This window comes from Impatiens glandulifera, chromosome 7 (genome assembly GCF_907164915.1).
Source record: "Impatiens glandulifera chromosome 7, dImpGla2.1, whole genome shotgun sequence".
In the NCBI taxonomy this organism is placed as follows: domain Eukaryota; kingdom Viridiplantae; phylum Streptophyta; class Magnoliopsida; order Ericales; family Balsaminaceae; genus Impatiens; species Impatiens glandulifera.
Genome location: NC_061868.1, coordinates 34,518,140 through 34,531,300, shown reverse-complemented (window position 1 = coordinate 34,531,300; position 13,161 = coordinate 34,518,140). Strand labels below are relative to the sequence as shown.

General features: G+C 35.7%; 1 protein-coding gene across 1 annotated transcript; it reads left to right on the top strand.

Annotated features, from left to right (window-relative positions):
* Positions 1-353: 353 nt before the first annotated feature.
* Positions 354-2,613, top strand: LOC124944388 (zinc finger protein SHOOT GRAVITROPISM 5-like). Its single transcript, XM_047484635.1, has 3 exons — positions 354-746; positions 837-1,242; positions 1,680-2,613. Exons 1-3 carry the CDS (start codon positions 656-658, stop codon positions 2,374-2,376), a joined length of 1,194 nt encoding a protein of 397 aa, XP_047340591.1. The 5' UTR covers positions 354-655; the 3' UTR covers positions 2,377-2,613.
* The last annotated feature ends 10,548 nt before the right edge of the window (positions 2,614-13,161 follow it).

Below are 13,161 nucleotides of genomic sequence, written 5' to 3'. Positions count from 1 at the left end.
ATTTATTTTAAAGAGTCATTAGTTTAGCGATAACATGTTTAGTCACCCAACTCAAAGTACAAGGAGAAGTAATGTAAGGAGTGTCACGTGGGATACATAGTGAGCCTTCATTTATTTATTTTAAATATATATACATGCAAAAATTACAGCGTGTAATGAATAATGACTGCTGTGAATAATTTTTATTATATGTTTTATTTTTATTATTATTTATTAAATTTAAATTATTTTTGGACTATGGTAATGGTGTTATGGTGGTGGGGCAGACGGTTTGAAGCCAATGTGATTGGGTCAGCTCCACCTTTTACATTTTCCATTCTCTCTCTAACTTTCTCTCTCATAAATTGCTAGCTTTATATAGAAGACTTGCCTCAACCTTACCTGCTCAAGGTGGGGGTCAAATTTGAGAGAAAGTTCATAGAAAAAGATAAAAAGCTTAAAGCTTAAAGAAAGCTGCTGTTTTCACAAAGCAAGTGCCTTTCCTCCATCCCTCCCATCCCGACCCTTTTTAATTTCTTTTCTCTCTCTATCTTTCTCTTTCTCTTTATGCCGATGAATGTAATATATATATATATATATATGATAAGTCTGTGTAATTGATAGTGCTTGATCCAGAACAGAACATTATACTCTTCCAAATCACTAGGATTCAGCCATGTTGGACACCACCACTACTGGTCCTTCCTCAGAAACCACTAATGACCTTCTTTCCAATAAAAGGAAACGTCGCCCCGCCGGTACTCCTGGTATTCTCCTTCTTTCTCTCTCTATTTCTTGATTTTCTAACTTATTACAAGTTCATGTCATAACTCTATAACTCTTAATGTCTGAAACAGATCCAGATGCGGAAGTGGTTTCGTTATCGCCCAAGACGCTTCTCGAATCGGACAGGTACGTTTGCGAGATCTGTAACCAAGGATTTCAAAGAGACCAGAATCTACAGATGCATCGGCGCCGACATAAGGTGCCATGGAAACTTCTCAAGAGAGAATCTCCAATTGGGGAGACTAAGAAAAGGGTTTATGTCTGTCCGGAACCAACTTGTCTTCATCATGATCCTTGTCATGCCCTCGGAGATCTCGTCGGAATTAAGAAACATTACCGGAGGAAACATAGTAATAATAAGCAATGGGTATGTGATAAATGTTCTAAAGGATATGCAGTTCAATCGGATTATAAAGCTCATATTAAAACTTGTGGCACACGAGGTCATTCTTGCGATTGTGGCCGTGTTTTCTCGAGGTAAATTAATTAAGTTTTCATCAGTTTTGTTAATTAAATTAATTAATTGTTCTTCCTTTTTTTTAACCCTAATTTATAAGAAAGAATGTATTGTTTGACAGTGAATTAATGAGAGTTGATGTCCTCTGAATCACAATTCCCGATAAGATTTCTCGTCTGTTAAGAAAATGCCAATTGCCCGAAACACAATCTAGATTTGTTCCTCTTATCCCTATCTATAAATTATTATTATTTATTCTTAATCCTTTACCATTATTCCTCTTGATCATTTAATTTTTTTTATTGATTGTTTGTTGGTAACCCTACATCAACCATCTCCTGATCATCGTTCTCCCCTCTCTCTCTCTAGATACTCGGATATTTCGTATCGTACTTGTGTGTTCATAGATCTGTCCTCTTTGATTAGTTTTATAATGTTTTTTCTCATCTTCTTTCAGGGTGGAGAGTTTCATCGAACATCAAGACAACTGCACAGTCCAGAGACGTGCCCGACCCGAAATACTTCACCCGGCTTGTTCATCCCGAACCGCATCCAGCACAAGCCAATCTAGTGATACAAATCTAAACATGGCTTCCCTTCAAAGATTATCACTCCCATCCAGTACCCAACCCGACTCAATCTTCTTACGACCCAACAATACCGAACAAGAAAACCGCAACTTGGAACTCCAACTCTTGCCTTCATCATCAACCGATCCCGACAGCAATGCCACCACATTGAAGCTCTCCATTGGATCTTTCGACAACAACGTCGAACAAACAACATCGGATATTGAAGCAGCTAGAATGAAGGAAACAGCCAGCGAGATGTTAAAACTAGCAATGGCGGAAAAGGCGTACGCGGAAGATGCAAGGCAACAAGCGAAGAAACAGATAGAATTGGCTGAAATGGAGTTTGCAAATGCGAAGAGAATTAGGCAGCAGGCTCAGGCTGAACTTGAGAAGGCTCAGTATTTGAAAGAACAAGCAACGAAGAAGATAAGTTCAGCCTTATTGGAGATCACTTGTCATACTTGTAAGAACCAATTTCAAACAACAACAAATCCATCGAATTTAAATGGGCTAATTCCAGGTGATGAAACATCTCTAGCTGTGAGTTATATATCATCTGCCATGACTGAGGGTGAAGAATAATAATATAGTCTAGAAATCTAGATAGAGTCTGTAAGTTGGATTTTATTTCTTTAAATGTTTATTATTTTTCGGTTTTATGGAATTACTTTGTTTATTTTTCGTTCATGGATTATTATTATTATTATTATATGGGAAGATGAAAAAAATTTCAGATTTGAGTGTTATGTTATCTATAATTTTGAAGCAGTAAGTGAAATGATGGTTTGTTCATATAAATGAAAACAGCATCTTCTTCTTCCTTTGTTCCCCTTTTACTGTTCTCCTTTTTCCATATGGTTATCATTAAAGATCAAAGAAGCTTCATTTCAAAATGAATTGTCACTTCAAATAGAATCTTTTGTTCTACACAAGTCTTTCTTTTTCTTCTTATGATCACGTAGCCAGCCCCTATCACCAAATTACCCATACTTTATTTTCATCAAACATGTTTTTTCAAATAACCCTAATCAAACAAACTCTCAAATATTAGTGAACAAAAAAAAAGAAGGGAAATGGGTTTTATCTCAAATTTACTGTACGGTGAGTCTGTGACGAGTGTAAATTAAAGCAACAGGAAAGGTAAAATACGAACAAAGCTTGATGTGTGTGTGTGTGTGTGTGTGAGAGAGAGAGAGAGGAATATGTGTGTTTATGAGAGGCATGATATATAAAAGTAATTTGAAATTGAAACCTCACTGGGTTTGTTTGGATATGTTCGTACATTTATCATTCAAATGGGAAATGAAAAAGGTGCAATGGGTAGAGAGAGAAAGAGAGGATTCATTTTGCGAGTGATGATATTCACTACTGAAAGCATGAGATATCATTATTATGGCAAATACATATTCTGTAGAGAGAGAGAGGAAGAAGTAGGGCCAAGACTCGCCATGAATTATGATGAGGTTTGAATATGGAGTAGTAGTAGTACTGCAGCAAAGGCAGTAGTGCAGGCATTGAGCCAACGTGAAATGGGTATCTATGGCCCCTTTTCCAACCTCTTAAAACTGACATCTCACAAAAACAGCTTTTTTGATGACCCTTCTGATCAAAACTTAAAACCCACTAATTATTCTCATCCCACCCATTTCTTTCTTTCTTTTTTTATTCACTTTTGTTAGATTTTTACCTTTCCTTGAGCTAACATAATAACAATCTTCTTCAAATTTGGTCAGAGTTTATTGTCGTATTAATTAGTTATGAGAATCTTGATTTTAGGACCTGAATTCCTTCCAAGCCCGGTTCAGGGAAAAAACCATTTTTTTTATTTAAAGAAAAAGATGGTTTTGAGGAGTTTTTTGGTTCATCCAAGGGCACCATTCTCCTTTTCCATGAGGACAAGATCTTGTGCTATTTTGCGCCAAAAATTATGTAATCAGAATCATTGGTTAGTCTCGTAACTTTTCTTTTGTCATAGTAATAATTGTTTTATTGGGAAGTAAAAAGATGCTCTTTTATCTATTAGAAAGTGGTATTTATAAGTGGTTATGGTAAATAAATATATCAATATCCCCCAATTTTGGGCACCATATCTTTGCCAAACCTTTTCAGCACTTTTAAAGATCTTAAAAATTCTAGTATTTCGCTCCTTCTAAATCTTATAAATCAAAAATCCACTAATTTAATAGTTATGTTAACCCTATGGTTTTTTCGGTGAGGAGACTAGCTACTCGTGTGGCGGAAGTGCTCTTGATGTGGAGTCATTGATTCAAATTATTAGAAGATTATGTTGAGAGACATGGAACCACTTCAAGTTCTATCAATTATATATGGACTCCTTGATCACGAAATTATGTTACGACTAGGGCGATGGAGTTTCAATCCCCATCATGTGCAATGAGTTTGGAGTCACATTAATGGGATTTCATTTCCTTGATATTAGAAGTACATTTTTCAAGAAGAGAGTAGTATAAAAATGTGCGTTAAATCACAAAATTTAGAAAAAAAAATATGGTCCAATTACAAAATTAAATTAGTTGTTCATTAGTAAATAAAAAATGAAAGAAAATTCCCTCGACTTCATTGTTAATTGGACAACATGAGGAAATGTTGCTAATGTTGAGGGGAGTTCCAAGATTACTTATAAAAATACATGTTTAAAAATTAAACTCGATTGTTATAAAGATTTTCAATTAGATGTTATTTTTTTATGATGCCTCTTTCTCTGTGATTTCTCTCAAGCAAAATTAGGAAATAATTAAATTGATTAGTTATGATAAATATTTTTTCTTTTCTTGATTCTTAATTATACTTTGTTAATTTTTTCTTTCCATGTTTGTATATTCAATGTTTGTATATTTTAACGACTACTTGCAAACCGCAAAACGCCGTTTATTTTAATACAAATAATATGTATTTACCTTAAAATAAAATCACAATAATCTTGTTTAATTTGAGCAATGATGGGAATGAGATACTATGTATATGGAAAAGTACTAATTGAAATTAGATGTTTTCAACGAGATGATTATCCCTTCATGATGTATATTGTTCTCCCATTCAAATTTCATAATCAATCTTTGGATTCTCCCTATGATGGTTCTTTGCACCTTAATCTCTGGACTTGGCCTTCAAATCTCCTTGTCCATTGAGAACTAGTCAATGGAACGAGGTGTGAGTTCCCTTATCGCAGTGTGCATCGTGGACCAAATCTTGGTGGGTTAGGACACACGTTGAGTCACAAATGGAGCACTTTGACAAACCAGCGCCTCCTTAGTAGGGATTATTTTTCGTGACTACGCATATCTCAAAATGAACTTTTTCCTTTAAATAATTATAAAAACAGTGAATTTCATTATTTGTGGTATCAATATAAAATCATTATACAAAACATCGAAATTCATTAGTTGTGACATTAAAAGATTGTATTTTTAATACTCAAGAGATTGTTCCATTAGTTTTTTTTATACATATCTTAATATAATCCAGCATCATTTTCTTCACTTTCTTATTAATCATATTAATTCATTAACTAAAATAGTTAAATACACTCTATTTGTTTTAAGAGAAGAAAGCCTATACAACAAAAAGAAGGCCTTGTATACAAATTTGATGCATTTTCAATGGCCTTTTAAAGATAATGAATGTTTAAAAGAAAAAAGATAATTCATTTATTGTGGAAGAAAAGAAGAGATAGTTGTCTGGTTATAGTTTCTTTCTCTCTTTCTGTGCAAGGTAAACTACTACGTGTAAAGCAACTTACTTTTTTCAACTACATTGAATAATAGGCAGTCACTTTTTTCCTTCACTAAATTGCATGATGACTTGATTTTTGACAGTCTGCTTGTAGCATCATGATTCATGATTCATGAATGAATGCGACAACCATATGCAATTTACATCTACTACAAGCTAGATGCATCCATGGTCTATCAACCAATTACAAGAATCTAGACTAATTAGGGTTTATAAAAAAAATTTGACTAGTCTAGAATTCTTCAAAAACCAGTCAAAATGGATCAAAATGACTATAATTACAGTGTGTAAAAAGTGATGATAATTTGATGGTGTTGGAAAGTGTAGGTAAGTAATAGGATATAGGTAGGGGCCTGTTTGAATTTAAAGAGGGGATGCCGTTTGCAGGATTAGAATGAGGAAACAATTGTTGCTGCTTACTGATGACCTAATTATGAGGACCTAATTCACAAGCAAATATTCAATGCATTATTATTCATGTATGGTACAATCAATATTTAGAGAGAGAAAGAGTCGTTTTCGGCATTTCTGTTCCTTATAAATGCTTTTAAAAACACCATGTTTTTCAGTGCCATAGTTGAAATGGTTAAAAGACAGGCACTCGTCCCTCTCAAGACAAATTACAACACACAAACATATATCCTCTCTCCTCTCTCAATCTCTACTTTTTTTTTTCTCCTCAGAATCTGTCCAGCCAGGTTAGCAGGTGCCACAGTCCTCTCCCTTTATAGTTCTTATTTAATGCACATTTACATTTCAAACTTTTTTCACCAATTTCCCACAAAATCTTCAAATTTTTTAATTACCATCTTTTAGATCTTGTTTAGATCTTAGGTGATTTGGAAAAAACCAAAATTTTGTTTCATCACAAAGTTAATTATACAATTAACTTGTAGGCATGGGAATATTAAAAACCAAGAAAAGTGAATAAATGGATTTCGAAAAGGTAAAATGGGTTTATTTTAAGGGAGACCAAGTTGTAAACTAATTGTAAATGCAAGGATAAATGAAGAAGTTTCAATAAAACAAGTCTATTTGCCTTGATCCAAAACTCTCATGAGAATAATGTCACCAACAATGAAAATAATAAGAACAAGTGCAACCTGAATAAGAGTAAGATGTTGTCTAAGAGGAGCTCAAATAGATAATAATTGAGATTCATTTCCAATTAAAAAAAAGGCAACAAAATACCCAAAATGAAATTCACATAATTCATTTTGAATGGAACTACATGATATCTGGCTAATAGAATGCCTAACTTTCTTTGAATCATGAATGTATTCAAGATGGCTATGGAATGAGGTATTCACTCAAACATTTCAAATGCTCTCGATGTCAGAGTCATTATCTCCTTAGATGATCAAAACGATTACTTATCTTACATTAACGACAAACATGAGCAATCTTATTGTGCGCGATTTTGATCTCGCATACGAAAATTGTTTTAACTGGGATGCTCTTGTGCTAATTTTGAAAAAAGGAAGTGAGAAAAATTATATTTAGGGTGATCGAAAAATTAAGTTTATAAAATTGAGACTTTTTATACAACTCTATAACTTACTATCCGGTCGAATCTGGAAGAGATAGAGATATTTAATGAGAAGTCTCGCGACTAGAGAGTCGCTACCTAATTATAAAAATTAGGAAATTAAGAGATGTAAGTTCAACGTTTAGTTACGTTTGAAAAATGGTTTTTTAGACGCTATGTCTCACAACACCCCGAATGTTTCTACTCATTAATTTTGACTTTTTTTTTTTAATTTCTTACACTTTACATATTTAGATATTTTTTTTTTGAAAAAACGACTTAGCGTTATTTCATTAAAAATTCCCAAAAATGGGAAAAAAAACCACGAGTTTAAGAAATCATTCTAGACAGGCCTAGAATGATTTTGAAGTCGTAACATTCTAAGTAAAAGCTAAAAACGTAAATGAATTATCTGATTACAATGCTTTCAATTTTAGTGAGTTTAAAAAACGGTAAATTCCAATTCCTACAGATATTCCAGTTCTGCTCCGTGCTTGGAATTCTTGTCCACGTTCCGCGAGGGCGCCGCAATCCGATACAATATCTTTATATAACTTTTCAACGCTCCTGCGGGTTCTGCCATATACCCTTGCATTCTGTTTTTGCCAAATGTTATAACCACTACTCCAAAGCCGCACTTGAACACGCTTGATGCAAATCTATTTCCCTTGGCTTTGAGTAGTGATGCATCTTTGATTTCATTTCATTCGCTCGGGAAACTGATCAACTCCAGGCTTTTATATAAATTGTCCCAAAGCTCTGAAGTAATACAGCAGCTCCCGAATAGGTGATTTATGGTTTCTTCATTTCCTCTACATAGAAGACAGTTCGTGTCCGGGATGCTCATATATTTGCTGATACGATCACGAGTGTTGAGTCTTTCCCAGAAGGCGAGCCATATGATGAACTGGTGTCTAGGGATAATCATTGTTGACCATACAAGAGGAGCCCATTCTACTTTCTGTGCTTTTTCTCGGGTTACCTCCCATATTTTTTTCAATACCAGCTTCTCATTGTCCTTAGCTTTCCATTCATGAATATACGGTTTGTCGTGTACTTGTATGTTACTTATATGATCAAGTATCCTTTGTCCTTCTGAATTTCTTCTCAGGAGTGAGTCCCAATTCCCGTCTTTAATGTCTTTGATTTTCGGTTCTGTGTAGTCCCTTCTAATGCGGATATTTTGAAACTCCTCATTATGGATGATAGGCTGGTTTTCGAACCAGGGGTCGTGCCAAAATAGAGTGTCTTTCTCGTCCCCTAGCCGGATGTCATAAAGATCTGCAATATCGCTTCTTAGTTTAAGAATTTTTTTTAGAGATCAGCTCATACCTTCATGAATTTTGCAGGTCCAGATGCTGGTTTCGTATTTCATAAACCTCGTATGCACTCATTTGATCCATAGTGACTCCTGATTGCGCTTCAAAGCCCATAGAGGCTTGAAGGTGGGAGCCTTGTTCCACTCGATACAATTCTTCAAAACGATGCCTCTCTCGTCCTTTGGTTTGCAGAGAGCGGTCCATTTGACTTTTTTTCCTCCTCTTCCGCTACTGCTCCAGATAAAGTTTATCATTAGTGTATCGAGATCCTTCATTATCTTCTTCGTAATGACCATTTATTGCGCCCAGTAGCCAACTATGCCCATGACCACGGTTTTGATAAGTTCGATCCTCTCTACATAAGAAAAAAATTTCACTGCCCAGCCAGATATTGTATTTTTTACCTTTTCAATCAGCGACTTACAGTATGAGATCTCGACCTGCTTCGCGGTTAACGGAATTCCTAAGTACTTTACGAGAAAACTGTCTTCCTTGATGTCCATGATGTTGAATATGTCCTGTTCGTTTCGTCATTCACGCCTCCATAAAATGTCACACTTTTGATTTCATTAATAGTTAAACATGTAACCTCAAAAAAGAACATTAGTGCAGCCCTAATAGTTTTAATGGAATCAATGTCTGTGTGCGCTAGAATGAACAAATCGTCAGTAAAGCATAAATGGGTTACCTCCTCTACCTCACATAATAGGTGAAAGATGTATGGACGATTCTTTCGGAACATCGCGAAAATGCTCTCAAAGATCTCCATGATAGCTATGAAAAGGTAAGAAAAGAGGGGGTCCCCTTGCCTTACCCCGTTTTCACCCTTGAAATAGCCTCCGTGGACTCCATTAACGCTAACAACAAAGTAGGATGATGAAACGCACTGCATAATCCAATCAATAAAAATCATAGGAAAAGCGAATACAACCATAAAGTCTCGAATGGCTTCCCATCTAACAGAGTCTAAAGCTTTCTATATATCTATTTTGAAAGTCACTCTCGGGGATATTTTCTTATTCCCGTAGCTTTTTAAAAGGCTCTGCATGAGATGAATATTATGAGAGATTGTCCTACTGGGGATAAATGCAGATTGGTTAAGATTTATAATTTTTCCTATAACATTTTTAAATCGTTTAGAAATGATTTTTAAAAATATTTTATAAATCACATTATAACAAGAAATTGGTCTGAAATCTTGTACTTTCTCGGGTACCGCAGTTTTGGGGATCAAGGTTAGGACCGATGTATTCCATTACTTTAACATCTTCATGTTCTTGAAAAACTCTAGAACCCCATCAGTAACGTCTTTACCCACAACCGACCAATTGTCTTTGAAGAACTGTGCATTAAACCCATCAGGACCCGGGCTTTTATTCCCATCAATACTAAACAAAGCTTCTTTAACCTCAACCCTCGTGACCACCCTTATCAACTCGCGACTATCTTCTGTAGAAATTTTTCTATCAATAATCTGATACAATGTATTCAGGTGACTTTGATGTTGTTTTCTTGTACCCATAAGCTGCTTATAGAAATCAATAGTCAAATCTTGTACACCCTTTTGACCCTGAACATATTCACCATCATCATTCTTCAGCCTGAATACATTGTTTCTCATGTTTCTAGCCTTGCATTTCTGTAGAAGAAAACTGTGTTTTTGTCACCCAACGAGAGACAGCTCTGTCTTGATTTCTGTCTAATAAAATTCTCTTCAAGAAGACTCAGCTTCCTGAAATTTTCAAGCGCATCCCTTTCTGTTTCATTGAGTTGTTTAGCATTATCATCCCTTAATAACCTTTTTTGAACTTCTTCCAGTTCTTCTCTAGCACCCAGAACTCTATTGGAGATATTTCTGAACTTCTTCTTGTCAAAGCTTTAGAGATGATTTTTCAGGAGTTTAAGCTTCTCAGAAACCCTATACATATTGGATCCCCTAACATCTGTAGACCATACGCTTTCGAGAATACCCTTGAATTTATCGTTTTCCATCCAGAAATTGAAAATTTTAAAGGGACTTTTGAACCTTTCTTCCTTTTCCCAGAACAATTTAATTGGGCAATGATTAGATATACCCGGATTCAGAACATGAAGTTGACTTCTCGGAAATTGGTTAATCCAGATCTCATTTACCAGACATCTGTCAATTCTATTTCTTCTAATTTGCTCATTCCCTCTCGTAGAAGACCAAGTGAAGAAATTCCCAGAATTGGTAGGCTCGATACAACCCATATCTCTGATACAGTCATTAAAGTCAATCATATCCCGAGTTATTTCAGATTCTGGGCTACGATCAGATTCGTTTCTGGTTACGTTGTAATCACCAAGGACAGCCCAAGATTTATCACTACCGATCCAGTTTCTAAGACAATTCCAAAGGAGTCTTCTGTTAGTGCTTGAGTTTCTAGTATAGATAATAGCAAGATTAAACATGATTCATGTGATTCTGTCTTTAACCTCTACCAGGACTTCTTGATCATTCAAAAAGAGAACCCTGACCTCAACAACTTTGTTATCCCAGATAACCTAGATTCTGCCCGTTTTGTCATTTGAGTTGTGAATGATTTCTCAGCTGCTATCGATACACAGTTTGCTAACCTTCTCAACATTCCGGCTTTTGTTTTTTGTCTCAAGAATACCCATAATAGTGATCTTCTGGTTCTCAATGATCCTCCTATTTTCTTTGCATTTTAGAGGGTCAGTTAGTCCCCTTATGTTCCATGTCACTATATTCATGAATGGATATAAGTGTTGGGTTCCTGACTTTCTAGATTGTCATGGACCTCTTCATCAGAGAAATCGTAAGCATCACTTGTCTCACTATCCTCAATGGTTACATCTTGATTACATGGAATACTATTAAAATTTAGTGGGGGTTGTCTCACATAGATCTCATCTTCTCCCGTTATAGAGTCGGTGGCTTTTGGATTCAGGATCTTTCTACTTTGTCTTTTCTTTTCAGCTTGTTCTTCTTTAGTAGGTCTTTTCTGACTTTGAACCTCTTCACTACTAGATTCATGTCTGTTATCGATTTTAATTCTCCCTACTTCAAAACCAAGGCTCACTGCCTTATTCAAGACCAAATTGTCTTCTTCTGCACTTGATCTTTTAATTTCACAAAACTCAAGATTTTTCAGTTCATTCTCAAGAGCTTCTTTATTGCTTGTTGGTTTTTCAATATTTTTTTATCTAGGATTTTCTTTTTCGTTATCTCGAAAGGTGGCTCTAAGCCCATGGATCGGGTCATTTCGAATTCTGATGACATTGCTTTTTTAGTTCTTGCTTGCATTCCTAGAATTGTGAAGAGTGGACTCACGACCTATTGGAGTGTCATCAAAACCCAATTTTCTTGTTTCATATGGGCCAAGTATTCCCCGTCCCATAGATCTTTGAATTCCATAAACTTTAGAACCAGAACATTTTTCATCAGGACTGGTAGTAGCAAGTATGGTAGCTTGAGTAGTATCCGGATCAACAAGTCCAGAACCAAGCTGAACATGGTTAGTATGGCTAGGTACGGTAGCATTATGAGAAGCTCTAGGACTGGTGTGGCTATGTCCAGCTTTATCAAGACCGATATTCTGACGAGGATCGACGTTTTGAACAGGACCTATTCTTGAGAAAATAGAATCCTTATGACCGGTGCCCTGAACATGACCGATGGGATCAACGTTAGCAGGGCCAACTTGTACCCTTACCCACTTCATTCTTTTTCCTATCTTTTTCCTTACCCTTATCTGTTCTTGCTTTTGGTTGCCCATCCTATCATTATTAGTGTGTTCATTGATGTTAAGTTCAGACCTGTTCTTATTTCTCTCAATCTGAGCCTGGTTAGAGTCATTGATACCGCCTTCCTGAGCATTATTATTGGCCTTCGATTTTAGATTATTATTGACTGGAAATTTATTCGTAGCGTGTGTGAAAGTGTTACACCATATACATCGATTTGGTTTCCATTCATATTGTACTCCAATGTTAAATAAATTTCCTAGTCTATCTTTAAGTTCAAGCTTAATTGGAAGAGAGTTACTTTGATGGATTTCGACACTAACTCTGGCCACAGATGCATGCTTGTAGCCTTCCATTGCTGGGTCAAACATAAGTGGTTTGCCTAAAATGCTTGAAATATAGGTCAGGCCCATTGGGTTGCACAGTTGTGGTGGAACATTCTTGAGATTCACCTAGATTCTTTCAAGTTCAGGTGGTTTATGATTAGTATTAAGTTCCTCGCTCCTCTTGTACAACTTGAATCTTTTTCCTTTGATAAAGGTATATTCGCTCTCTATGATCGGCTTTATTTCGCTTCCATTCCTAAAGGATAGAAAATAGAATCCGTGATCATTGATTGTGATCCTCTCCAGACTAGAGGATTCCCACTAACCCGTCAACGTTCTTTTAACCTTAGCAAATGGTGCCTTCATGTTGCCCATAAAGTGACCAACTTTGACAAACTCTCATGCCTTTACGCATTTTTAATCAATTTCTAGTGGGAGCTCAAACTGGTGCGGATGATCAAGTGTAGTTACCTTTGGGTGTAAGGTGTCTATCTGGAATTTTCCCTTTTCTGGATCGTTCATGGCATTTCCATTCCACACATTTCCTTCTTTCCATATTTTGTTTGGGTTGCTCATGATTGTATACACCTTTGTTTTATTACATTTAGAAATTTTCTTCATGGCGTCAATTGTCCACTTGATCACTTCATCATATTGGTCTTTGTTGAAGAGATTCCAATTCTTTAGATAGTGATTGTTCAACTGAGTATTC